The 26388-nt window shown below is 55.4% G+C and overlaps 10 protein-coding genes across 10 annotated transcripts; 8 read left to right on the forward strand and 2 right to left on the reverse strand.

Moving 5' to 3' along the window:
• Nucleotides 1–1621: 1621 nt before the first annotated feature.
• COL26b_012622 (uncharacterized protein) lies at nucleotides 1622–3452 on the forward strand (the record flags this gene model as incomplete). Its single annotated transcript, XM_053185261.1, has 3 exons — nucleotides 1622–1978; nucleotides 2055–2305; nucleotides 2519–3452. 3 exons carry the CDS (start codon nucleotides 1622–1624, stop codon nucleotides 3450–3452), a joined length of 1542 nt encoding a protein of 513 aa, XP_053030798.1.
• Nucleotides 3453–5141: 1689 nt separating this feature from the next.
• On the forward strand, nucleotides 5142–6632 carry COL26b_012623 (uncharacterized protein; the record flags this gene model as incomplete). The annotated part of the gene is made up of 4 exons (XM_053185262.1): nucleotides 5142–5455; nucleotides 5515–5921; nucleotides 5973–6108; nucleotides 6164–6632. The coding sequence occupies 4 exons, from the start codon at nucleotides 5142–5144 to the stop codon at nucleotides 6630–6632; spliced, it is 1326 nt and encodes a 441-aa protein (XP_053030799.1).
• A 444-nt stretch (nucleotides 6633–7076) lies between these two features.
• Nucleotides 7077–8336, forward strand: COL26b_012624 (uncharacterized protein; the record flags this gene model as incomplete). The annotated part of the gene is made up of 4 exons (XM_053185263.1): nucleotides 7077–7303; nucleotides 7355–7561; nucleotides 7726–8141; nucleotides 8194–8336. The coding sequence occupies 4 exons, from the start codon at nucleotides 7077–7079 to the stop codon at nucleotides 8334–8336; spliced, it is 993 nt and encodes a 330-aa protein (XP_053030800.1).
• A 144-nt stretch (nucleotides 8337–8480) lies between these two features.
• Nucleotides 8481–9827, reverse strand: COL26b_012625 (uncharacterized protein; the record flags this gene model as incomplete). The annotated part of the gene is made up of 2 exons (XM_053185264.1): nucleotides 8481–9550; nucleotides 9614–9827. 2 exons carry the CDS (start codon nucleotides 9825–9827, stop codon nucleotides 8481–8483), a joined length of 1284 nt encoding a protein of 427 aa, XP_053030801.1.
• Nucleotides 9828–10621: 794 nt separating this feature from the next.
• COL26b_012626 (uncharacterized protein) lies at nucleotides 10622–11823 on the forward strand (the record flags this gene model as incomplete). Its single annotated transcript, XM_053185265.1, has 6 exons — nucleotides 10622–10646; nucleotides 10720–10958; nucleotides 11020–11078; nucleotides 11137–11393; nucleotides 11462–11558; nucleotides 11616–11823. The coding sequence occupies 6 exons, from the start codon at nucleotides 10622–10624 to the stop codon at nucleotides 11821–11823; spliced, it is 885 nt and encodes a 294-aa protein (XP_053030802.1).
• Nucleotides 11824–12249: 426 nt separating this feature from the next.
• Nucleotides 12250–12706, reverse strand: COL26b_012627 (uncharacterized protein; the record flags this gene model as incomplete). Its single annotated transcript, XM_053185266.1, has 3 exons — nucleotides 12250–12423; nucleotides 12474–12523; nucleotides 12577–12706. The coding sequence occupies 3 exons, from the start codon at nucleotides 12704–12706 to the stop codon at nucleotides 12250–12252; spliced, it is 354 nt and encodes a 117-aa protein (XP_053030803.1).
• Nucleotides 12707–13728: 1022 nt separating this feature from the next.
• COL26b_012628 (uncharacterized protein) lies at nucleotides 13729–15343 on the forward strand (the record flags this gene model as incomplete). Its single annotated transcript, XM_053185267.1, has 6 exons — nucleotides 13729–13734; nucleotides 13809–13949; nucleotides 14013–14730; nucleotides 14786–14834; nucleotides 14896–15085; nucleotides 15140–15343. The coding sequence occupies 6 exons, from the start codon at nucleotides 13729–13731 to the stop codon at nucleotides 15341–15343; spliced, it is 1308 nt and encodes a 435-aa protein (XP_053030804.1).
• A 1176-nt stretch (nucleotides 15344–16519) lies between these two features.
• COL26b_012629 (uncharacterized protein) lies at nucleotides 16520–21373 on the forward strand (the record flags this gene model as incomplete). Its single annotated transcript, XM_053185268.1, has 1 exon — nucleotides 16520–21373. One exon carries the CDS (start codon nucleotides 16520–16522, stop codon nucleotides 21371–21373), a length of 4854 nt encoding a protein of 1617 aa, XP_053030805.1.
• Nucleotides 21374–22469: 1096 nt separating this feature from the next.
• Nucleotides 22470–23303, forward strand: COL26b_012630 (uncharacterized protein; the record flags this gene model as incomplete). Its single annotated transcript, XM_053185269.1, has 1 exon — nucleotides 22470–23303. One exon carries the CDS (start codon nucleotides 22470–22472, stop codon nucleotides 23301–23303), a length of 834 nt encoding a protein of 277 aa, XP_053030806.1.
• Nucleotides 23304–24350: 1047 nt separating this feature from the next.
• Nucleotides 24351–26272, forward strand: COL26b_012631 (uncharacterized protein; the record flags this gene model as incomplete). Its single annotated transcript, XM_053185270.1, has 2 exons — nucleotides 24351–24975; nucleotides 25050–26272. The coding sequence occupies 2 exons, from the start codon at nucleotides 24351–24353 to the stop codon at nucleotides 26270–26272; spliced, it is 1848 nt and encodes a 615-aa protein (XP_053030807.1).
• Between the last annotated feature and the right edge of the window lie 116 nt (nucleotides 26273–26388).

The raw sequence follows: 26388 nt of genomic DNA on the forward strand, positions 1-26388 counted from the left end.
AAATCTGTGCGTTTATCGAGCCTAATGGATTTCATTGTCTTCGAAAGTTGAGTTCACCCGGAGGCGCCCCGTTTCAATTTACGTCAGCCTGGCTGTCGTCCGGTTTTCTGTCTCTCTTCCACCTCCAGACTGAGGATGACGATGATTCAAGCCAACATTACCGCGCGACCTCGCCGCCACGGCGCTGACAACCGTTGGTCGAACTCACTGTCTCATAGACCCTGACTTTCAGCTGTCAATGTAGCCTTTCTCCGATACCGTGTGGACGAAGTGAATGCCCTGTTTGCGGTGTCGGACGCTATGGGCGGTTCTTGGGATGTCCAAACGGTCACATTTCCATCTCCCTTGCGTCGCTGGTCAAGTCGGAAAAAGAGGAAGCGCGGTTCCATCCAATGGCATATCATCAATCACCTGCCGCCATCTCTGTCTCCCTGCGCTCGCTCCTCCTTGCGCACCGTGGCGAGCCAAAACCAAAGCTCTTGCAGCTCGTCCGAGTTTCTCATCACGAACCATCTCTGGCTTCCGCTGTCTGTGGCACACTATCGCAGCCTCATACATGGAAGGCTCTGTGCTTTAACGGTTGTGAGAGGTCAGATCAATTCCGCCGATTGGACCGACTGTTCCGTTCAGCAACTCACGACAAGCCTCCAGCGTAAGGGCTCCCCTAGAGATCTGCAATCACGGCTCTACTCATTAGTATCCCCTTGGCAAGCTGACTGGCTGAATCGCCAAAAGCTAGCCAAAGGCACGATGCTTTCGTGCGCCAGCTAGACCCAGCGACCGGCTCTAGTTAGCGCCCGGAAGACACTTCACCCATTGACGCTAAGCACCACCGACATTCCCATGCAGGAAAAGCTTATGCGACCAGAGATCCACACTCTGGACCGTCAATGTCGTCCGTCTAAAGACTCTGCAGGCTCGCCTTCGGAGGCAAGGGACACAGCGCCGCCGAAGGGATGAAGCCGCTGCCCTGCATACAGGTTTCACTCAAACGGCCCCCAGCGCGGGCCACAGGGTCTAGCCACGACTTTCAGGCCAGGAACCAACTGTCGACCTGTCTCCAGCATTCGCCCTGCCACCCTGCATCTGAAGTGTTTGTGAGATGCGATCGGCAGTCCTAATAACAGCGCTATTGTTGTCGCCAGCAAGGATCTACAGGACGGTGTGCCGGTGTCGTCTCCGCCTTTGGTTACCGCGCAAAGGCATGATGACATACTCCAACAGCCCCCGAAAGGATTTTGCGCTGTGAATCATGAGCGACTGGCATTTACATTCCACCGAAAGGTTGTTTCCGCGACCCTGCTTGCATTCCAACATATAAGTCTATCCTCAAGCCTTACCTTGGCATGGTCTCGGAATTTCTTCATCACGCTCCTTTCGACTCTAATGTGACGGACTAGAAGCGACCTCGACCTCACATGGTGCAACCCGTCAACTTCGAACAACAGAAACCATGGATAATGGAGTCGCAGCCACGATCACACCCTCGCCCACGTCGGCAGCAGTATCAGCGGCACCAACTCTCAACGCAGAACCAGCTGCCCTGTTCTGGCTCGCCTGGGGAGGGCTATGGACAGTCTTGGTGCTCAGCGGAATGGCATTTCTCTTTGTCAACCGCAAAATGCCGTTTTTGAGGATCCGCGGCCTGGCTTTGTCGTTTGGGGCAGTTACCATGCTCCACCTCTATTGGATTTCAGTACAGATCGGCCTCGCTATTGGTTCCTATGTGCCTGATGGCGCCGAGTTCTGGGTAATGGGCCTCTATCTTCCTTTCGGCATCGCTCTCTTTCACGCCTCGAATAGCCGCTTCCTCCACGTCGCCAAGGCGCAGAGGAGATATGCCGGCACATCGGGAGTTCTGTCCCAGCCCGAACAGAAGCCGTGCGACGGCAAGGACAAGACGCTCGTGGGACGGTTCCGAAAGCTAGACTACACCACCAAGATGCTCGCCGTCGTGTGCACGGGCATGGTGCTCCAGGTACGTAACGGAACAAGCAGTGGACCGTGCCTTGTCAGATTTGGAAAACACATGGCTGACATGAGTTTCTCGTCAGCTGCTTCTCACTGTCGTGATGTGGCTCGTCTCACGCAAGTACCACCCTTGGTTTGGCATCCCCGGTACCGAGGCCAAGGGCACCGAGGCAGAGCAGAAGGTCGAGAAGGGGAGAGGTTGGGAATGGTGGCCTTCGGTCTTTTGGCAGTTCCTATGGGCCTGGATCGTCGCGCCCTTCATCCTCTGGAGATCACGTGGCATCAATGACACCCAGGGGTGGCGACTCCAGACCATTGGATGCTGTATCGCGAGGTGAGTGGCATTCACGACTAGCGTTTTGCGCGGCCCTCTTCCCTCCGGCTCACACTAACAACCTCAGCCTACACGCTACCCCTATGTGGCTTATCGCCTTGTATGTTCCAGCCATGGCACCTGTCAATCGATACTTCATCCCCCCTCAGTGGTATGTATATGAAGCATCACCCGTGCGCTCCATCCCACGATACTCACACTGCATTCAACCAGGATCTGCCTTTCAATCACCTTTATCGAAATCTTTGCCATCTTCATTCCTTGTTGGCAAGTCATCAAACACAAGTCCCTTCGCCAAGAGACTCTCGAGTCCATCGCCATCTGGGAAGCCAAGAACCAGCAACGCGACAGAAGAAACTCCACTATCACAGGCTCTACCAAGGTCGGCTCACATCTGTCGACTGGTTCTACCTGGAAGTCTCTCGCACAACTTGAGAAGGACACAAGTCAGTCCGAAAGCATCTACACAATGGGTGCCCTCGAGTATGTCCTTGACAAGAACCCCGAGCCCCTCAGGAAGTTCTCCGCCCTCAAGGATTTCTCGGGGGAGAACATCGCCTTCCTCTCCGCGGTTGGGGAATGGAAGTCTTCCATCCCCACCACTCCCGGTTCGAACAAGCAGCGCTCCATGGAGCTCACTCGTGAGCGCTTCAACCGCGCGTTGCGCATCTACACCGAGTTCATCAGCCCTCGCCACGCCGAATTCCAGATCAACATCGCGTCACAAGACCTCAAGAACCTCGAGGACATCTTTGAGGACGCCGCCCGCATTCTCTACGGCCATCAGACAGAACGCTTCAGCGACCCAGTCGTGCCTTTTGAAGACCCCAACTGGGCCAGGCCTACTTCATCTTCCATTGCCTCCGAGACATATAGCATGTCAGATGTCGCATCTCAGACACCAATTGCAGACCGCGCACAGTACTTCGGTGCCATTCCCGAGAAGTTCACGGCCGGCGTGTTCGATGATGCCGAGACGAGCATCAAGTATCTCGTATTGACTAACACTTGGCCAAAGTTCGTCAAGGAGAGGAGGTATTCATTGGACTCGGAGGATTCGCGGGAGTCGAGGGACACTGTGGAGACATTCAACTCACAGTCAACACTTCACAGGGTGGTGAGGTACTTCAGGGCCATGAGAGTGTAGCATGGGCGCACCGCACAAAGCATTTGTTCTTTCGTTTACGCTTCATGATGATATCCCAGTTTTTTGTCATTCATACCACTTTGTAATTCATGTCAATCATAGAAAACAAGACAGTAAAATATCATGATACCAACGTTCACATCCACATCCATCTCCACCATCGTCATGTCTCATGCTGCGACGTGCCTTGCGAAGATCATTTACCCTGCAAAGTTTTCAGACTGTGGCTCTGCAAGCCACAAATTCTTTGTCATGCAACTGCCGCTCCTCTCAAGTCATCAGTCGCGTGGCGAACGTTTAGATTTACGATGGTCACGCCCCCGGGCGCCTCGAGCACAAAGCCCGTTGGCGTGCAGAGTCAGGAACGAGGTGGCTGGTGTGAGGGGAGTCGAAGCCCAAATGAGCGTTGAATGACGCAAACGGACTCTTTATGTCTGCTTTGGGATGCTGTTGCGAGAAATGCCCAGCCACATAGCCAGTGGCTTCAAGCGTTGGGAGGCGCTCTCTGTTCAACTATGAAGAGCTTGTGGGGTGCGGCGTCTACTGTGATGCTAGTGCGGGAGGTTCCGGATGGCGGTGAGGTGGGATCTGAGGTTATCTCTCAGTCTCTCGGCAGTGTCGAAAGGAGGCACACCGGGAATGGAATGGTTTTTGGTTTGAGAGTGAGAACCCTTGAGTCTAGATCTCGATGGAGCTTGTTTGAAGTTTGCAGTTTGGAATCTTTAAGGCTGAATAGTCCCCGGAATGGGGATGGACGACGGCTTTACGACACACGTTCCTGAATCCTGTGAGACATGGCCAAGATATTTCGGCCGTTATGTTTGATAAGCTTTGCGGGTGACACAGAACCCGGGCCCTAGAGTATTTGTAAATACCGATCTTCCCCTCGGACCTCCACGGTGTTCCTGTAGGTCTGCAGTTCGCACGCAAGACGGACGTAAGCCACGTGACCGACAATGAGAGGTGTGCTTCCGCATTTGGACGAGGGCCTGATATCACCATTCCCATTTCCGGACAACCATCGAAGAGACTCGGAAAATTGGACAAGTTCTGACTCTGTCATTCTTACTAAGGACGCCGTTGGCACGTTGCAGTGCTTTGCTTGCTTTTCCTCCCCCGCATTTCGCCGCACTTGCTGATCCGGGGTAGAAAACGCGGGGGAGGAGGACGCAATCCCCCACATTCCGCCTGGACCCCTGGATCGTGACAGGGCGCTGTGATAGGGCGTCGTTGGGGGATATACCGAGGGGATAAAAGTGTGATGCAGATCCTTCAGGTGAGTGTTGGTGGCACGGGACCTGGAATCTGGGGAAAGGGGCATAGATCCGGGGAAGGATGACTTGATTCGTCGATGGAGGTGATACATGTGGGATGCCGGGGGGGTTGTGTGTCGTTGATCTAGACTTGAGTTCGTCCCAAGGTGACCCGAGATGAGATGTTGATTGGGTTGGGATGTAAGCTTGGTAAGCTTAGAAAGAGAGTTAGGTGAGTGTTTGGTCATCATCATTGTGATGAATTCCTGATATCGCGGGCTGCATTCACCCGAGGGAGATCAATGGCGAGTGGTATATCATAGATGAGGATCTAGAGGTTGAAGCGCCAAGATCAAGGAGTCTATCAGGACAGCCTTAGGCCTGCAGGTCATCACACCATTAATTCTGGGGATTATAGCCCCTCTCATCTCTCAATATGATGTTCCTCTCGACTTCTGCGCTGCTTTCTTTGCCTCTACTGGCCCCTCACGTCTTAGCTGGTCATGCAGGCCAAGTCTCGGACCCGTCAGCGTACCAGAGAGCCAGGTTCCGATGGTGGTGGCCCGGAGGTTGGATCGAGCCAGACCAAGTCGCGGCCGAAATCACCAGCATTGCGGATGCTGGCTTCGGCGGCGGCGAGATCGGCGATGTCAGAGACAGCGTGAAGGGAGCAATGGACCCCGCCGTGTACGGATGGGGCGAGGAGAGGTGGAACGACGGCGTGTTGAATGCTTATGAGCACGCCGCCAAGTAAGTTTGAAGTCGTCAAAGTTGAGTTGTTAGATGAGAGCTTACACACGCGGGCACAGACTTGGAGTTCATGTCGACATGACCTTGGGGCCCCACTGGCCGACCGGCTTCCCGGGATACACCCCGGACTCCCCTGAGACGATGAAGGAACTCGTCCATGGACAGGTCTTTGTGCAAGCAGGAGAAACATTTTCGGGGGCCCTGCCTCTACCTGTTGCGGCACCATCCGGAAACCAGACTGGCAATCTGGTGAACGCTACCCCGAAGCTTGTTGCGCTGTTAGCGGCCAAGACGACGACTGCGAATGAGAGTGCGGCCGTTGGCGAGTTTGACCCAGAGACTGTGACTGTGATTACGGATTCTGTTGATAATGGAACTTTGACATGGACAGCCCCATCGGACGGAGCGTATGTTGTGATTGCCGCTTATGCTCGTGGCACTGGCCAGATTCAGAACATGTACGACGGTAAGTATTGTTGAGTTGGCATGATATCAGCCTCCGTCTAACGTTCAACAGGACAACCCGATGGACCGAAGGTTTACTCGACCCCTGGATATATCGTCGATCACTTCAGTGAGGCTGGCATGCAAGCCGGGGTGAAGTACTGGGAAGAGCACATCCTCACACCAGAGCTAACTGCACTCCTCCGCGAGTAGGTCTCATCAGTCGTTAGCTGCAGTTGAAACCTATTAACTTATCCTATGCAGAAACAATGGATCCATCTTCGAAGACTCGCTCGAGCTCAAGTACAAGCAACTGTGGACCCTCAACTTCACCCAAGAGTTCCAGGCCCGACGAGGATACGATATCTCGCCCTTCCTCTTGTACCTGCTCAAAGACACAACTACATTCACCGGAGACAACTCCACCGCAACCAAAATCACCAACGACTTTTACAAGACCATCACCGACCTCTACGTGGACTACCGCTTGAAAGGCGTCACCGCCTGGGCCAACTCCCTCGGCCTGAAATTCCGCGTCCAGCCCTACACCCTCAACTTCGACAGCGCCTACATCGCAAGCCTCCTCGACATCCCCGAAGGCGAATCCCTCGGCTTCGACGGCGCGCCCGACTCCTTCCGCGTCCTCTCCACCGGCCGCGACATCGGCGGCCGCACCACCATCCTCTCCAACGAGATCGGCGCCTACTTCGGCAAAGCGTACGGCGTCACCTAGAAATTCCTCCTCGGCACGGCGAACCTCGACTCGGCCCTCGGCGTCAGCCAGAACGTCATCCACGGGTTTGCCTACGAGGACTCGCCGAGCAGCCTGTGGCCCGGCTTCGCGCCCTTCACGCCCCTAGGTGCTTCGTCGAACGGGTTCGCGGATGCGTGGGGTCCGAGACAGCCGCAGTGGGTGTTTGCGAAGGCTGCGAGCAGGTACTTGGCGTTCTCGCAGAAGCTTCTACAGGAGAGCGGGGCGTCGATTGACGTTGCGATTTTGAACCAGGATTGGGGCGTCACGGCGGCGTGGGATGATAGTAATCTCAACGATGCGGGGTACTCGTACCAGTTTCCGACGCCGTATCTGTTGCAGAAGCATGGCGTTGCGGTTCAAGATGGGGTTTTGGCGGCAGATGGACCGGGATATCGCGCGCTAATTATCAACAACCAGACAACGATGGACATTAGCACAGCCGAGCTGTTGCTATCGTATGGGAAGGCCGGTCTACCTGTCGTCGTCTCCGGTAACTCGCCAAGGACGACCTTTTCATATTACACAGAGCAGAACGCTGCTGACGAGGAGCTGACTTCAATATTATCCGAGATCCTGAATCTGTCAACAACACGGATCGTTTCTGGGCCTCAAGCTGTCCCAGAGGCTCTATCGGAGTTGGGCGTATCCTCGTCTGTTGAATACCCAGAAGGTCCAGGAAACAACAGTGTCATAACATACAGACGCACAGTTGGGGACGGCTATCTCTACTGGATCTACAACAACGGCGACGAGCATCTCCAGCTGCCGGTTAGACTTGCAGGGGCCGGTGCACCGTACGATATCAATCTGCGGACCGGCGATGTGAAGCCCTTCGCTGCCTTCAATACTAAGAACGGCTACGTCTCGTTGAATGTTACGCTGGCACCCGAGGCGGTGGCTACCATTTTGTACGGGCCTACTCCTCAACCTAAAATATCGCTAACATGAAGTCTAGCGTTGGATATTCAAGCCCTTTCTCAGTCCAACCTCTATCAAACCACCTCACCTCTACTGATTGTCGGGCCGTTGTCAACAACGGCACGGTGCAAATATCTTCCAACACGACATGCAGCGCAACAACATCGACGAACCAGACCATTACACTCGACGCTACCGATATCCCGGAGTCCACCACGCCTTCTACGTGGACCTTGAGAGTACAGGATTGGTCACCGCAATACTCCAATGCAACCGGTAACGCCTCGGTAGCAACATCTAAGACTTGGCTTGCGCCCATCCAGCTGACCTCGCCGCTTGTGCCGTGGACCAACATTACCGGGCTCGAACATGCATCAGGCGTTGGCGTCTACAATACCACCGTCACTTTGGATGTCGGCAGCGGTGCGGATCTGCGAGTGCTTCTTCATATGCCCGAGGTTGAAGGATCGTGGGGACTCACGATCAATGGCCAAGAGGTGGAAGGTGTGGATTGGTTCGCAAGCGAGCCGATTGATGTCACGGATTATGTGACATTTGGCGCAAAAAATGGTTCGTATTGTCTTCAACGCTAGCTTTCCAGCCGTGCTAACGATGACTACAGCTATTGAGATTACGGTTGCCACGAGCCTTTGGAACAAATTAGTCAGTGTCTGGCCGGCCGTGTATGGATCAGAGGTGCCGGTGGCGAACGGACTGGCAGGATCTGTCGTCCTGACCATGGAAAAGATTCTGGTTGTATCTTAGGACTCAACCAATTTACTCGTTAGCACTATTTGCGAGGTCATTGATAATTGACGAATGTATCAAGCGAAAAGATTGGACCAAAATGTCTTTTAATTATCCAGATGATGACGCTAACCGCCCCTCTCTAAACACCCGTCTCGGCTATTACCCTTCCCATACAAAGTCCTGCTCAACCCCTGGAATCAACGGTCGAAGCGCCATGCCATAGTCACCAGCATTAGGAGTTCGGAGTAGCGTGTGAATATGAAACTTGGCCGGCTCCTTGTTCGTCAGGAAAACTCCAGAATGGTGGTCGAATTCCACGAGGATGACTGGGCTCTGAACGCGGTAGTAGAACGGGTCTTGGTCGCCATAACCACCAATCCAACTGAAGTACGTCTCCTTGAAGAACGACTTTGCGTGATTGATGCGAATATCCCGGGCCTTCTTCGGCAAGTAGAGGAGGTACTGCTCGAGAATACCAACCACCAGCTCCTGCTGCTCCGCCGTCATGTCCGCCACCAGAATACCCTCGTACGGCACGATCCGGTTGTCTCGGTAGGCGCCACACAGATGCCTCTGGTCGTCATGGTTCCACCTCCCCTTCGGCATCGCTGGATCCTTCAGCAGCTTATACGTTTGCGCCTTTTGTTGCAGATTGGCCGGGAGGGACTGCATCAGCTGCAACCCAAGCCTCTCCTCCGTCTCCAGGATTCTCGTCCCTTTGTACGGGCCGTCATCAATAAGGTTCGGCTCCGCGCCGGTGAACCAGGGCGACGCCACGATCTGGCCCTTATATAGAAAGATGTTGAGACACAGGTGGTGGCCGTAGAACGAGTACCCCCACGGCCGCGTCGCCGAGGGCGTGCCGAAGAGCACAAAGTTGTAGGAGTACTCGTTGCAGATGCTGGGCGCCTTGACGAGCTCGCCGAGGAAGCCGTTGATGCGCATGGCACCCAAGGCCTTGGCGTAACCTTCGGGCGACAGGGTCGCCTCCAGAACCTTGAGGATGCTCTCCCGGAGCTGCGGCGTTAGCTCGTCGAGGCGGAGGCCCTTGTCGCTGAGGAGGAACTCGGGGTTCGACCAGGAGCGCCACTCTGGCGAGTCAACGTGGTAGGAGAGGGTGTCCTTCTGTTTGGCGTCTAATTGGGAGAGAACGGCGTTGGTGGCGTCTACGATGTCCTGGATCGGGATGCCCTCGTCGGCTAGTTGGAAGAGATCTCTTTTTACGGTGCCTGTTGGGAGAGTTAGCTCTCTTCAATTTCCAGTGTCTCAACTTAACTTCAAGATCTACTTACCATCTGTCGTGATGCCAGTGTATGGCTCCTTGAACAGCTTTCGCCAGTGCAGATACAGAGCGTGTAGCCATGGCGGGTTACCACCCTCTTCGAACTCTTTCGCGTAGACGTGAGCATCCTGCTTCTGCATCGTCGTGAAGCGAGGTATGCTCAGGTCTGGCAAGTGTTGGCGATACTCGCCGCCGTGAAGGCTCTGCTCTCCTCCACCAGCCATCTTGTCGGTCTTGAGATGTGACAACCACACACCAAGTCGTTGAGCTGGTATTGCTTGGTGCTTTGGGCTCCTCGAAGATGCTGTTGCTGATTTCATGCACCGCTCTCTCCAATTGATAGCTTGAATAACAGAAAGATGAACCAGCCACTTGACAAGTTACGTGTTCAAGGCTGCGAAGTCGGCAGATTAATCTTCGGTCACTCTCTCATTCATCGCGACCCATCAGCCCACATCAAGCAAAACCGTATCAACTGCCGCGGGTATGTCACGAAGCTGACGTCGGCGACCATCGGCCCATGTGCCCCCGACATCTGTACCCCTCACTTTCCGGCCCCTCATCCCACTTCGTTACACCCCTCATCCTCGCATCCCCCCCACTCGACCCCAGAGCTGCGCCCCTGGCCGCGCCCGGCTTTTCCGCATGTCATCAACTCTGTACAGAAGCAACCAATGGCGGTGCGTGCAACATCTGGCTTAGCGCAGGCCGAGAGTGCGACTACGCAGAAAAACACAGTTCAGAGCTGCTGTGGCTTGTTGTGTGACACTTCCCGGACCTCCGAGCCGGCGAAATCCCCAAAACGCCCATCGGCACTTGGTGCGGGGAGCCCCAGTCGGATTCCACGATTCGGAGACGCCTCCCACCAACCTCTCGACCCCTCTACTCCGCGAACGCCATCCGAACTTGCATTTGAAGGAGAGCTTCGAGCTGGGAAAATCTTACGGTATCTCACCAAAGAAGACTGGATCTCAATTGGGAGCCTTCACACGCACACACATAACCTCACACCATCAACATGTCTTCGTCATCAACCTTCTCCCGTAAGCCTTCCCTTCCTCTCACCCGGCAGCCGTTCCGGTCCCCCTCATAAGCTCGCTTGCTAATCAAACCCAGGCCTCGTGCGGTTCGTCCCCCGTGATGCCCCCAGCAAGGTGCTGATCGGAGAACCGGAATCAGAGTCAGTCGACGTCGGCCTGGCTGTCCGGGGCGGCAAGGAGGTCAAGGTCGCTGTGTGGTCCGGCTCTAGCGTGCTCAACCCCGGCAGCAAGACCGATCAGGTGGCCGTCATCGACCGCGTCCTTTCGCCCGTCTCGGCTAAAGAGGTCGGCACCATCCGCTGTATCGGGCTGAACGTGAGTGACCTCTATATCTCTCATTGCATGAAGGGGTATGCAATGCTGACTCGGGCTGCAGTACATCCAGCATGCAAAGGAAGTCGGCGTCGCCCTGCCAGACGTTCCTACCGTGTTCCTGTAAGTCGATCTTCGCAAATCTCACGATAAATTGTCCGGTCGCTGATAGCAATCACAGGAAGCCCAACACGGCGCTGGGTAACCCTTGGCCGGAGCCGACTGTGCTGCCGCACCTCACTCAGGCTGACGACTGCGGCGACTACGAGTCCGAGCTTGCTGTCGTGCTCGGCAAGGCGTGCAAGAATGTGTCCGAGGCAGACGCCATGGACTACGTCCTGGGCTACACCGCCTGCAACGACGTCTCCAGCAGGACGTACCAGATGAACCAGTCGCAATGGTGCTTCGCGAAGGGCTTCGACGGCTCTTGCCCCCTAGGTAAGATGAATCTCCCAAGATTTCCCAAGGTGTGATGGCAGAGATGCTGACAGCATGATTCAACGCAGGACCTACCCTGGTCTCAAAGTCCCTCATCCCGGACCCTACCAAGCTTCAAATGCGCGGCTTGAGGAACGGCGAGGTTCTCCAGGAGAGCGGCATCGAGTAAGTCCAACCCTCAATCCATCTCAAATACCATCTCACTGACGTTGATATTTCCAGTGATCTCATCTTCAGCATTCCCAAAATCATCAGCTTCCTGTCCCAGAGCACGACGCTGCCCGCCGGCACCGTCATCATCACCGGTACCCCTGCGGGCGTCGGTCTTGGCCGCAAGCCCAAGGTCACGCTGAAGCACGGCGATGAGTTCAAGGTTGAGATTCTGCCCCACATCGGCACTCTGGTCAACGTCTTCGAGAACGAGAAGTAAGGTGGTCGGGTTGGCTGTGGCGTGTGCTTGAGATCCATGCAACTCTAGACTATGCAAGGACTATATTGGCTAGAGTGAGAGAGTGGTGTAATGAGACGAAGAATAGAGCTTCCCCATTGGATGAAATCTGAGGTGTCAATGGTGTGACAGGTTGAGAGACTTCAACTACCGTGCTCTATGTGTGACTGATGAGCTCAGTCTTAGGGATTAGCTGTTGCGCCCAATTTTAACTAAGGCTATGCGCAAGGAGGCAATGTAAAAGGTGAAGTCTTTCATGATTATGGATCTTGGTTGAATGATCCCGTAAAGCCAATATTTGGACATCATTATTTCCACCCCAGTGTTCACAATGCAAATGGAGCATCTCAATTTCAGCATGATTTAATCATTTGTATTTCATCTACGAAGGCAACAGTGTGCATCTCTTTACTGGTCAATCAACGGGGGAACGACCTCAAGAAGGTGCTCAACAATAGCATCAGGGCCCCTCTCAACCTGCAGTCCATGCGGAATGGCGTGCGTCTTGATGTCTGGCTTGATTGACCTCGCCGTCGACAGGATCTGGTTGGCCTCCTCCGCAGTCCACATTGACGCACAGAACTTTGCTATCGTCAGATGCAATCTCTCTCAAAGGGGGAATATAAACTCACCAGGACATCAGGCATGTGCTCCTTGACCTTGCCCTCGACCTCATCTATCCCTGTGAAAATCGTCAGCTACCAAACAGCTGTCATGTCTGAGAAAATGGCTTACTCTCGCAGTTTGCAACATGCTCAATCGTGTACCGGTCCTTGAGAGCCTCAATCATACGGCCGACGAGGCGCTTCGCGCGCTCAGGGGCCGTGTTGACGGTCACCAGCTTGTAAGGACCCTTGGGCGCCATGGTGCGGGGTTGATAGCGGAGGTGGAGGTGGTGGTGGCAGTAAGACTGGTATGAACTTTTGAGACGACACAACAAGAATAGCTTCTCGGTCGGATGTAGAGTTGCCAAAAACAGAAGTTGCTAAGAAATAGACTTGACAAGAATCCTGAAACTTGTTGTTCCTCGTAGTGACAATCAGGGAGAGCGTCTAAGTTTGAGCAGCTTGGTTTTTGTCGTGGGATGACATGCCGAGCCCCGAAGCCGCTGACAACGACGGCCAATATAATCGGCAGATGACTGCGCCGAGGTCGCTCGCGCGCATATTTCGCACATACGAAAAACCGCCGAAACACACTCATCACACAGCAACAGCTGGGCCACCAGCAACAGACCCTGGAACCTCTCCACGCAGCAGAAACCAGTTGCCGGCTTTGCCGATTTCGCCTCCGTTACGAGAACCCCGTATATCCACTTCTCCATCCTTCCATTCGGCTTGATTCCAGTGGGAACTTCGTAACCAGCCGTGAATAGTGGCCCGCCAGGCGGCTGGGAGACACGGCGGCGACAGCGCGGAAAACCCGAGACCCCGGATTTCCCGCCAGCGCATCCAACGCCGTCCACCACCAATTTCGATTTCCCACTACTGCGTCCACCCAGAAATAATGCCCCCGCGGGACGCTCCCGCGCCTCCGGCTCGCAGTGTGGGGGATCTCCGGGGAAGCCTACAGCATGGGGGGGCGGCAAATTAGGCAGAGAAGGGGGACTTGCCGAAGGCGCATTCCCAACAAAGATTTGAAGAAGAACATGGGTTGAACACTTGGATCGAGCTGTTCTTTCGATCCGACCGTGTTCTTGGTGGTGCATTCTTTGAGTGGTAAGGGAGTCCTGCCATTGCGACCGAACCCAAACTCTCTTTTTTCTACGCATCTTGTCTCAAGTTCTTATTGAAGCTGCCGAGCCCGAACGACGACACTATGTTTCGGTGGCTCAATTCGTTGATTTTCCCAAGAGCGTCAGCATCGTCGGCTGAGAAATCTGACAACATGGCGGTGAGTGGTGCTTGTCTTTGATTGACTCTACCCGTGGTTATGGCGTGTCCATGGTAACTAACAAGATGAACCAGGTCACTGCTCACACCAGATCATCAGTACAACTGGAAATCATAGTCGTCGGCGCCGGTCTGAGCGGCCTCGCAACAGCAGTAGCGGCAGCTCTCTCGGGGCACAAAGTCACAGTCTTTGAATCCGCAAAGGAGCTGCTCGAGGTGAGATCTCATCATCCCATCATGAGATTTCTTCATGAGATATTGACAGAAATCCCCCCCTAGGTCGGAGCAGGCCTGCAGGTGACGCCAAACTCCACCCGCATCCTGCAGAAATGGGGCCTCCCAGATCGCCTCTGGAAATCCGCCTCGGAGCCCAACACGCTTGTCGTCCACCGCTACTCGGGCAGCGTCCTCGCCAAGGAGGAGAACTTCAACAAGAACATCCGCGCAAAGTATCAGGCCCCCTTCATCGACCTGCACCGCGTCGATCTGCAGCTGTCCCTGTACGAGCGCGCCAAGGAGCTTGGCGTGCGCTTCGCCCTCGGCGAGAAGGTCGACAGCATCGACTTCGACCTCCCCGAGCTGACCACGCAGTCCGGCGTCAAGGCTCGGGCGGACCTCATCGTCGCCGCCGACGGGCTGTGGTCGCGCTCGCGCGCGTGTTTCTTGAAGGCGGACGATCCGCCGCTGGCGACCGGCGATCTGGCGTACCGTGTTGTGTTGAACGTTGACCAGATCAGCGACCCGGAGCTGAAGGCGTGGATTGAGAATCCGCAGGTGCATTTCTGGGTCGGGCCCGGCACGCATTGTGTGGGATACTCGATGCGGGCGGAGAAGATGTATAATCTTGTGGTGCTGGCGCCGGATGACTTGCCGACGGGGGTGAGCAGGCAGGCGGGTGATGTCGATGAGTTGAGACAGCGGTTTGAAGGGTGGGACCCGATTTTGAGGAAGTTCCTTGATGCTGTTGACAGTGTCGAGAAGTGGAAGTTGATGCACAGTAAGTTTGATGATGAAATGCTCGCCGCGAACGGTCATACTAATGCTGCTTTCAGGAGAAGAGATGGCCTCATGGGTGAGCGACAAGTCCAACTTTGTGTTCGTGTAAGTTGCCTCATCTCACTCATAACCCAGCGCTGAGTGTTCGCTAACGACTGGATTCCAGCGGAGATGCATGCCACCCCATGCTGCCGTACCTCGCCCAGGGCGCCAACTCAGCGGTAGAAGACGGCGCTGTTCTTGGTCTTTTGCTGGGCCATCTCACCAGCAAGTCTCAATTGCCGACTGCCCTGAGATTGTACGAGAAGCTCCGCAAAGCCCGCGGCGAGGCGATTGTGAGGGAGACGTTCAAGCAGGTGAGTGCAGCTGTTCATCTGGCACGCTGATCAATGGCTAACTTCCCGCCGCAGCGCCATGATTTCCACATGCCCGACGGCCCAGAGCAAGAGGCCAGAGACAAAATCTTCCTGTCTCAACTCGGCAAAGAGCTCAAGGGCCCCTTTCCGAGCAGATGGACGTGTCCCGAGGTCCAGCCGTGGCTGTACGGCTACGATGCGTACAAGGAGGTCGAGGAGGTGATGAAGAGCGACCCGTTCAGCAGGGCGAATCTTTAGGGTATTGTGTTCTCCAGGCAGTATTTCCAGTGGGCTGCAGAAGCAGCGGCTCATTTTTTGTTAGCGACGGGATTTTTCATGTACGGGGTAATACCAGCTCTGGAAGGGTGCCATGAGATCGGCAAGGCATATTGTGTACACTTCAAATCATTAGCGATATATCAAATAACATCATTTTGCTTGCACCCGTCGACCACCAGCGGATTGAAAAGGGACCGAGGGCTGAGCCGTCATCCGGGCGCTGAACCGCCGAACAACACGGAGCTCCCGATCTCCACCACGATGCGACGCCCCGGCACACTGATTCCGCAGAGGAGACATCAGTTTATTGGGCATCGTTTGCAAAGTGCGCCTCTTCCAAAAAGAGGAAATGACAGTATTACGCCTTCCTGCAAATCTGCAGTCAGCAATCCCAAAGACCGCCCGGGAGACTGTTGCTCCCTCCAACCAGCGTCATATCCCGGCAAAGTGGCTGCCATGGGCTGAGACACCAACGCTAAACTCCTTTGAGGAAATGGATGTGTCCCTGTACAACGCTCGCCCTGCGCCATACGACAGAGGCAGAGGATTTTAGGCACGATGTGGCACAGCACGTGTGAAGAGCGATCTTGTCAGATTCTTGGCCTTCGAAACTTGTCCAATGGCTGCGCCTGATGAGCCATATCTGACAGCGAGTAAACACGGTCCGCCTACCTGGTAAGATGTCATAAGGCTGTTCCCCCAGCCAGCTTGCGGTAGTGTTGACCGTTTGCTGCGTGCCCCCCGTCGAATAACCCAATTGGGAATACGACACGGCGGCGGTGCGATTGTGATTGAATGCCCGACTTGTTGGGCGGCGCGTCACACAGGCAGGGTCCCTTGCTTTTGAGGTCTGCTTGTTCTTTCAAAAGGATGTTGATTTCGCTGCGTTCGTGAGCTTGGTCTCTCTGGAATTTTGTCGAAAGCTTACGTTGAAACATTGCATAAATATCAGCTTCCATCTTGGTCGCTTCATCAACATTAGGTCTCGTTAACTTGACGACTTATCAAAGCCTTTGGGAATTGCTCCTCGACAGCTTGATTCAACCACATTAGTGCCATTCGGTTGAAGCCTACTACGATTCAGATTATTTACAAGAACTTTACTGCAAAATTCACGAGCATCGACACCTGCTGAACCGCCACTCAACCGCCGCAATGGCGGCCCCAAGATCCGCACTGCTGCGCCAGATCGGTATCTTAACAATCAAGAACTACATCATCCTCATATCTCGACATACCGGATCAACCATCTACACAGCTCTGATCCTTCCTATCATCCTCACAATATATCTGGGCATCGGCCGAAATCTCAACGGGCCCCAAAACGACTACGGCATCGCCGACCCACGCGCCGTTCGATCCCTGCAAGACGGTCTCTCCGCCGCCGACGGCTCCCGCAACACCGTCGTGTTTGTCAGCAACGGAAACACGGGCGGCGACATCGAGCGCGTGATTTCCTCCCTCTCGGACGAGGTCGCTGCGGCCGGCAAGAACGCCACCACCATCGCCAACGTCGACGACTTGAGTCTCATATGCCAAACGGCGACGAGAGGGACGACGCCGTGCTACGGCGCTGTTGTCTTCCACTCCTCTCCCAGCGAGGGCGACGGCGGCTTATGGAACTACACCCTTCGAGGCGATCCCGCTCTGGGACAAAAGTTCCAGGTGAGCAAGAGTGACAACGATGCGCAGGTTTACACCCTCCCTCTCCAACGCGCCGTGGACTCTGCCATAGTACGGTTAAACTCCACAGCAGCCGACTCCGATCCGCTCGCCAACGTGCAAGAATGGGGCTTCACCGACGAGACCGAAGACGAGCGCGAAGCCTCCGTCAGACGGCGCTACCAGCAGACCTTCATCGACTACCTCGCCGTCTCCTTCGTCCTCGCCCTCATCGGCGTCAGCTACCACCTGCCAGGCCACGTCGCTACGGAGCGCGAGAAGGGCCTCTCCCAGCTCATCGACACCATGATGTCGACCCGGTACGAGTGGGAGCCCCAGGTCGCCCGGATGGTCGCCAACTTCTACTCCTTCGCCACGATCTACTTCCCCGGCTGGCTGGTCGCCTCCATCATCGCGCGGACCATGATATGGAAGGAGACTAACATCGGCATCATCATCATCTTCTTCATCCTCGGCGGCCTCGCCTTGACGTCGCAAGCGATCCTCGGCGCCACGTTCTTCAAGAAAGCACAGCTCTCCGGCGTGGTCAACTCCCTCGTCTACGTCCTGCTCGGTGTCCTTGCCCAAGCTATCCCTGACCCGCCCTCTGCCGCCGTCGCTGTTCTCAGTCTTCTCTTCACCCCCTGCGCCTTCGTCTTCTTCATCAAGTCGATCGCTCGATTTGAGGCCGAGGGCCGGCCGATGAACCTCATCAAGGGACCCCCGACCGGCGCTTCAAGTCTCCCCGGCATCGTCCTCTGGATCTTTCTCATCATCCAGTTTCTTGTCTATCCCCTGGTGGCAGCCTTTGTCGAACGCCAGATCCACGGTGTCGGGTCGGAGAGTCGTAGGATCTACAGAGGTGTCGGGCCTCAACCGCAGGAAGCAGTCTACATCGATGGGCTCACGAAAGTCTACAAGCCAAGCCTCTTCCGCCGCATCTTCTCCTTCATCTCGAAGCCTCGGGAGCCGACTGTCGCCGTCAACAACCTCAACCTCACGGCAAAAAGGGGCCAGATCCTCGCGTTGCTGGGTGCTAACGGCAGCGGGAAGAGCACGACCCTCGATGCGATCGCTGGCATCAGCCGCTTCAACCAGGGCAGCGTGTCCATCGACGCATCGGGCGGCATCGGGATTGCCCCGCAGAAGAACGTTCTCTGGGACGAGTTGACCGTCGCCGAACACATTCGCATCTTCAACCAACTCAAGTCCACGGGGTACACGAACGGTGGCGACGACATGACATGGCTGATTGACGCCATCGGCCTCGGTTCCAAGAAGAGCGCTCAGTCCAAGACCCTGTCCGGCGGCCAGAAGCGCAAGCTGCAGCTCGGCATGATGTTGACCGGCGGCAGCGCCGTGTGCTGCGTCGACGAAGTATCTTCCGGCATCGACGCCCTTTCGCGGAGGAAGATCTGGGACATCCTGCTGGCAGAAAGGGGACGAAGGACTATCATCATGACGACGCACTTTCTCGACGAAGCTGACCTCCTGGCGGACAACATCGCCATTCTCTCCAGGGGCAAGCTTAGAGCAGAGGGCTCGTCGGTTGCGCTCAAGGATTCCTTGGGCGCCGGCTACCGCATCCACGTCCTGAACGCCAAGAATGTCAGAGTAGCCCCTGAAGTCCACGGCGTCGACTTGAAAGTCTCATCAAACACCATCGTCTACACTGCGCCGTCATCCAACCTGGCAGCAGAGGTCATCCGCGCCCTTGAAGCAGCGCGTCTTCCGTACAAAATCAACAGTCCCAACATCGAAGATGTATTCCTCAACGTCGCCGAAGAGGTCCAGGGAGAAGACCTCCAGTCTCGCCCTGCGCCTGGCGCGAGGTTCTCCGATGACTCAGGTCAGGTTACCGAGAAGGGGATGGCAGACGGCGGCCGTAACTCGCTCGGACTCCAGTCGGGTCGTCAGACTGGCTTCTTGAAGCAGATGACGGTCTTGGTGTACAAGCGCGTCACCCTTTTCAAGACCAACTGGGTCCCCTTTGTGGCTGCTTTCCTCATCCCCGTCATTGCCGCGGCCATCATGCAGATCCTCATCAATGACAAGCCTGCGTCGAGTTGCACCCCCACAGACGGGAACGGGAGAGCAACGAGCGGGATGTACGATGGTGTCATTGAGAACATGCGTGTCGCTGCCGGACCAGCTGCGGCCGTGGACGGAACTGCATTTACCTCTCTCGTCGATGTGTTGGCCCCAGAATCGGGCAACTTTACGCTGAACAGCATCTCGTCCGAGGCTAACCTGCGGGACTATGTGGACGATGAGAGGAAGAACATCATGCCTGGAGGCTTCTGGGCTTCCAACGATAACGGACCCCCGACTGTGGCATGGCGAGCAGACACGGAAGACTACAAGGCCATTGCCGCCGCCGTCGTCTCCCAGAACTTTCTCACCGTCGCTCTGACAAACACCAACATCGTCACAAGGTACATCTCCTTCGACAGCGCCTTCGGTGCCGCGAACATCGACACCATCCAACTGGCCATCTTCTTCAGCATCGTCCTCTCCATCGTCCCAGCCTTCTTCGGGCTCTACCCCAACGTCGAGCGGCGTTCCAACGTCCGCGGTCTGCAATACTCCAGCGGAGTCCGATCACTACCCCTCTGGACGGCTCATGTTATCTTCGACTACGGCATCTTCGTCGTTGCCCTCATCATCGCGGCCGTCATTTTCGTAGCGACCTCAGATGTATGGTACGCCCCTGGCTACCTCTTCCCGGTGTTCGTACTCTACGGACTCACCTCAATTCTGCTCTCTTACGTGTTCTCGCTCTTTATGAAGAGCCAGATCGCGACCTTTGCTGCCATCATGGCCTACAACAGCGTGGGCTTTGCCATCTATCTTATCGCCTTCCTCTACATCTTGACCTTTTCCCCGGCTACGGTCAGCGACCGCAATATCTTGATCGGGCACTACACCGTTGCGGCCTTCTTCCCAGTCGCTAATGTCTGCCGCGCCATGATTGTTGGCCTGAACACATTCAACTTGGCCTGCGACAGCACCGACTTCTTCAGCTACCCCGGGACCCTGGACGCATACGGAGGCCCGATTCTTTACCTAGCTCTCCAAGCCGTGCTTCTGTTCTGCACCTTGCTATGGCACGACAGCGGAAACAAACTTCCCTCTTTTCTCAAGCGCAAGAGGACACACCAGGTCGAGAGCGAGCAACCTTACAGCGACCAAGAAGTCGTCAACGAACTCACCCGCGTCGAAACAACCGGCTCAAACGACGCCCTCCAAGTCAAGCACCTGACCAAGAAATTCGGCAAATTCACCGCCGTAGACAACGTCACCTTCGGCGTCCGCCACAGCGAGGTCTTCGCCCTGCTCGGCCCCAACGGCGCCGGCAAATCAACCACCATCTCCCTCATCCGCGGCGACATCCAGCCCAGCAAGAACGGCGGCGACGTCCTCGTCGAGCACGTCTCCATCACCGATCACCGCGCCCTCGCCCGCTCCAACCTCGGCGTGTGCCCGCAGTTCGACGCGATAGACTCCATGACCGTCCTCGAACACCTGCGCCACTACGCACGTCTCAGGGGCATTGCGGACGTCGAGTACCAAGTCCAAGCCGTCGTCCGCGCCGTCGGCCTGGACGCCCACGTGAACACGATGGCACAGCACCTCTCGGGCGGCAACAAGCGCAAGCTCTCGCTGGGCATAGCCCTCACGGGCAACCCGTCCGTGATCCTCCTCGACGAGCCTTCCTCCGGCCTCGACGCAGCCGCCAAGCGCATCATGTGGCGCACTCTGAGCACCATCATCCCGGGCCGCGCGATCCTGCTGACCACGCACAGTATGGAAGAGGCGGACGCGCTAGCTAACCGCGCCGGCATTGTTGCGCAGCGGATGCTTGCCATCGGCGAGGTCGAGACGCTGCAGGCGCGCTTCGGGGATTCGTTATACGTCCATCTTGTTAGTCGCGGCGCGCCGCACTCGACGCCGGAGGAGATGGACCGCATGCGCGAGTGGGTGCAGATGATGTTCCCTAAGGCGAGCATTGAGGCGGCGACGTACCACGGGCAGATGCGCTTCTCCGTTTCTGCGGCTGACGTGCTGGCGCGCGCGCAGCAGGTTCAGGAGACGAGAAAGCGGGTACAAGGGGAGACTGGCCGGGAGGCGGGCAGTTCGAGTGCCATCGGTCAGTTGATTTTGATGCTCGAGGAGAATAAGGATGTGCTGGGCATTGAGCACCACAGCGTCAGTCCCACGACGCTCAACGATGTTTTCCTGGCCATCGTGGGACAGCACAATGTCCAGGAGGAGGGATACGGGGCTTCGGCGGCGGGTGCAGAGAAGAAGAAGATTCCTTGGAGGAAGATTCTGCTTGGTTTCTAAGATGGCTGGCCTCCTTGCGTGGTGTGACGTTGAAGAGTGTAAGAGTTTGTCTCTTAGGATGGGTTACTCCGGAATAGCGTGTCCTTTGGCTAGATTCCCGTTCTGTATTGTATTGTTCTTTTCTCGGGAACCATCTGTTGAATGAAGGACGGTCGCAAGATCTCAATAAACCGCATCTATATCGTTCTTTCTACTGCTTTTTAACACTCCCGGTGATCAATGTCCACGGAGGGCCACGGCAGCCCACGGCGGTCCACGGCGATTCAATCGGGATGATAATGCTGGGATTCGGACGCTAAACCCGGAGACGCAAGTGTTGCTGCCTTGGAGTCAGCTTATCAATCACTGCACCTCCGGCTGTTCGGCCGAATCGCCAGGCTCGACGATCCCGCGCGCGACACATCCCGCCGCTAGACCCGAGCCGTATGGGGCCGCATTTTCATCCGCTGCAGGTTCCCGGCCAGTGCCATGTGGCTTCTCTCACATCCGAAACCGAAGGAATGTCGTCAAACAAACTCCCTCGACATTAATGCTGCATGATCTCACTGATTGCTCAGCGCACGCTCTTGTTCGGAGCCCGACCACGGATAAGCTGCCTAGAGAAATGGTCCCACATTCGGAATCATCTGGTTTAACCCGCGCCATTATGACCCGGTGCCAAGCCGCGATATGGTCTTGCGGCTTGAATGTATTGTGGTCCTAACAAGAGATCGACGTTTTGGATAATCATGCGATTTCAATGCTACTCGGGGCTTACATGGTGAATGGCTCAGCGTCATGGCCGCATGGTAAAGTCGTATTGATGACCTTGCTACCAGTATTGCGGAGGGATGAAGCCCCGGCTTGGTCACTTCGAAGATTCAACCTTGATGTGGTAATCATAAGTCTGATGACATTCTAGATGTCGAGAGAAGGGCCTGTTACTCACCAAAGGTTGAAAGGTGTCAATCTCACTCACGTCTACATGTATAAAAGGACCGCTACGGGATGGGTCAAATGAGATTATCTTCTCGACACCATTTAACTCACTCTTCTTCCACCAAGCCTTACACTCAATATCAAAGTTATCTTCTTCATCCATCTATCACCATCAACCATGTCTGCCCCCATCAACAACCCCGAGCCCTGGTCCCTGGCCGGCAAGACGGCCGTCGTCACCGGCGCCTCCCGCGGCATCGGCAAAGCCATCGCCATCCACCTCGCCCGCAAGGGCCTCACCAACATCGCCATAACCTACGCCGCCAACCAATCCGCCGCCGACGACACCATCGAAAAGTGCCGCGCCCTCGGCGTCAAGAACGCCGTCGTCATCAAGGCCAACGCGCTCAACCCGGACGCCTGGCCCGACGTGATCAAGCAGGCCCTCGGGGCCCTGAAAGTCGACACCATCGACATCCTCGTCAACAACGCCGTCCTCGCCAGCATCGACCACTACAAAGCCACGCCCGAGCTCAACGCCGACAACTTCTCCGCCGTCATGGTCGCCAACGTGTACGCCCCCGTGGCGACCACGATCGCCTACATGGAGCACGCGGCGCCCAAAACCGGCGGGCGCGTGATTAATATCTCCAGCATTGCGGGCCGCGTCGGTAACGGGAATCCAATGATCACGTACGGCGCGAGCAAGGCTGCGCTGGATAGTTTCACGCGCTCCTTCGCCGACCAGTTCTCGTCTGAGAAGGGTATCACGTTCAACAGCGTCATCGTGGGGCCGACTCTTACGGATGCATTTGAGGAGGTCACAAAGTCTATGCCGAAGGAGCTAAAGGAGAAGTATATCGCGGAGACGTCTGCTGCTCCAAGATTTGGAGAGCCGGAAGATATTGCTTACATTGTCGGGTTCCTTGCCAGTGAGGAAGGCAGATGGGTGAATGGGGCTGCTGTCAGCGCCAATGGCGGTTTCAGAAGCATGCTCGCGGCCCTCGGTTAGAACATAAGCTGGCCGCAGCTCACCAGATTTCATATCTATCTGGTTTTGTATCAATCTGTACTTTAGAAGCTTCATGTTTCCGCTCGAATCGTACCCGCCACGAACCGGTGGTTCTAGTACCGCATGGCCGCGTCAGCCCTCCGTCAATCCCTGCTTCCATGCAGCGCTCACACCCATGGAATAATGGCTTACCTTCTAAATACAAACTCATATTCATATACTGATAAAAAATACTCAATTTACACTCGATATATTCTAATCATTTATTTCAGTGTGGAAATTTGTTTGACTTTGTCTCCAATGCTATTTCGTCGGCTGTGTCGCCGTTACTCGGAATAATTTGGCACTGCGAAGGAGACGGGCCTCTCTTAGCACAACAATAACTACAGTGACAGTGAATCTATATAAAGAATTGCTGTCTTACAAAGAATTTGCGTTCGATCACTGGAAGCTTGTATGGTCAGCGTAACAAAGAATTGATATCATGGACTGCGGTGTTCCCCATGACAGACTTTAAAGGGGCTTTCGTGGACCCTCGGATATCAGCGCTCACGCTGCCTCCGGTGGTCAGTCCTCGCTATGAAGGCGTTGAGTCGTCTTGTACATTATACTCTCTATTAGATGTAAAATCAACCCAGTTTATGAGTTTCAGTGGCATTCAATTATGTCTCCCAACGGGCTTCATTCGTCCGTCGAAGAGTTGCAGCAGGATACGCAGAGTGGGTCTGCGCAAACAGAACATACCGTCCGTATGCAGGTTGCCGCTTGCCTCTCTTTCGAACCTAGTCGACCTGGGAACTTCCTTCCCTCCCAGACGTTTTGAAAAAAAAACTTCTTCCTTCACCCTCCCAGCAGCAAGGTCAACACAGTGAGTGTCATCCTCCGCGCAGTTTGCGATGCCCGTCAGCTTCAATCTCCCAGTTCTCTAAAGAAATCAAGACCAAATTTTACTGATACATACTTGCAGATCATTTTTCCGCGGACCCGACAACCTGCAAACGCTCAACCCATCAACCGCTGCCCTCGCGCAGCTTGGATTGCGCGATGATGGATTACAGCGACCTATCCTCCTCCTACAAGCGGTACAAGCTCAAGACCGCTGAAGCCCTCGACTGGCTCGTCCTCGAAGCGAGCAAACTCAAGACCGCAATCACTTCTCCCCGCCAGTACAAAGTGTGCGAGTTGGTGGATCTGGCAATAGCATGTGCAAACGCCGGGCGAGTGATGCCGAAGGAGACGAGGAAGGCGCTGGAGGAGTCGCTCTGCCTCCGCCGTCGATGTGCGGAGTGGTTTCTCCAGCACGGCTCCGAGGCCGCGAATGCAACTCATACATTTTTCAACGAGAGCCTTCAGAAGATTCTTGACGCCTTTGCTCATCCCAAGCCAGAGGCGACTCGACCCTCCGCCTCCCCACCCACGAGCAAGCCCCCCTCCGCGACGCTGTCGGACCGAGACACATCCCAAACCAACTACTTCGCCATTCTCGCCGACGATGACGACGTTCATTACCAATCCTCTGATGAAGACGTCTCTGCTGGTCTCTCCACAGGCAATGGTGTGACCAGGCCAGACCGAGCCGCAACCAAGAAGACATCAGAAGCAGAGCATTGTTCCCAAGAGGCCGAACAGAGTGGCTGGGTAGCCTTTGATGACGACCAGTTGATGGAGCTCGGTTGTCTTCTCAAAGACTGTCGCGATATTCGTCTTTCCTGCAGCGGCTCTGGGCAGAATATTCAAGTTCCAAAGTCGACCTCATCACCGCATGGCTTGTAACTCAGGCAGGCTTCCAGCATCTTGTTGACCTTGAGACCGTCTTCATTCAGAAGTACCCATACCTTGACAACCTGGGGTCAATGTCGAACGCCATGTACTGTTTCTGTGGTCTAGGACAGAGCTCCTTCTGGCCCGACAGTGCGGCAGAGGGCTCAAAGCGCTGGGATGACAAGACTATCCGGAACGTCGACAAAATGCAATGGCTATCGGAGTCAAATATGAAAGACTGGCTGCTTTGCGACGTCTCGTTCATGTTGGAGAACCTAGACAGCGAGTCGAACCTGGAAGCTGGAATCAAGGACGACCCCTGGCGCTATCCGGAGATCCCACTTTTCCAAGTGCAAGGTCTCGAGCACCGGAGGCTCTATACACTTCAACGCGAGTCTCTGGCAGCAGGAAAATCCGTGGCCTGTCTCGACCTTCTCACGTCCCGCATGGTCTCAGAATCATCGAAAACGGCGGGCTCTCCCGTCCGTCTCAGCACCGCGGCAATGTGCAGGACCTATCTCGACATCTTGAACATACCAGACTTGATGTCACGGGTCGCTACTGACCTAGTGAAATACCTGAACTACAGACAATTGCAAGACGCAAGGTCTTTCGCCCGCCTTATGACGCAAGCTGGCAACGAAGTCACGGCCTGGCAGCATTACCGATTTGCTCTGCTTCATGGCTCGGATGGAAAACCATTCATCCAAAACCCGATCCTCCTTGGTGGCCTTCTCTGCAGCGTGTCAGTTACCTCACATTTGGCGGAGGCTTTCAGTGTCAGCTATTCCGGATCCCTCGTGGCTGTCGCTCACCAGTACAACGCCATTCGCATTTTGAGCCTCGATATTACCGTGCCTCGTTGGAAGGATCTCGAAGTCTTGATCGGGTTACAGAAGGCAGCCACCTTTGCTCCGGAGCCACCTCAGACCTTTGATCAATGTATCATTCGGTTTTGGCGCTCCCAAGGCCTCAGGCTGAGCGAGATCAGAACCAAAACCATTACCGCCGACCGCCTGGCTTTAGCCGCGCAGAGGGTTGTCCCCCTGCATCGTCACCTCAAGCAGATCTCGAAGACCGACCTGACTCCTGAAGACATTACCAAAGGTCTCAACTTCCACATCAAATGCGAATCACAGAGGAACACTTTCGGGTTTCGCAGGGAGTTGCGCGGCATCCCGCTGCTCGAACATCTCTTTTACGCCTAGGAGTAAACAGGGGTTTGGAAGCTATCACTCAGTGACAGGGTGGTGAGGAGCGCTGTCGAGGCTGACTTGGGAAAACTTCGCGGTTCCCAGGCTGGAAACCGTCCTCTCAGCGCTGT

The sequence above is a fragment of the Colletotrichum chrysophilum genome, assembly GCF_026319265.1.
Source record: "Colletotrichum chrysophilum strain AFK26 chromosome Unknown scaffold_183, whole genome shotgun sequence".
Taxonomy (NCBI): Eukaryota; Fungi; Ascomycota; class Sordariomycetes; order Glomerellales; family Glomerellaceae; genus Colletotrichum; species Colletotrichum chrysophilum.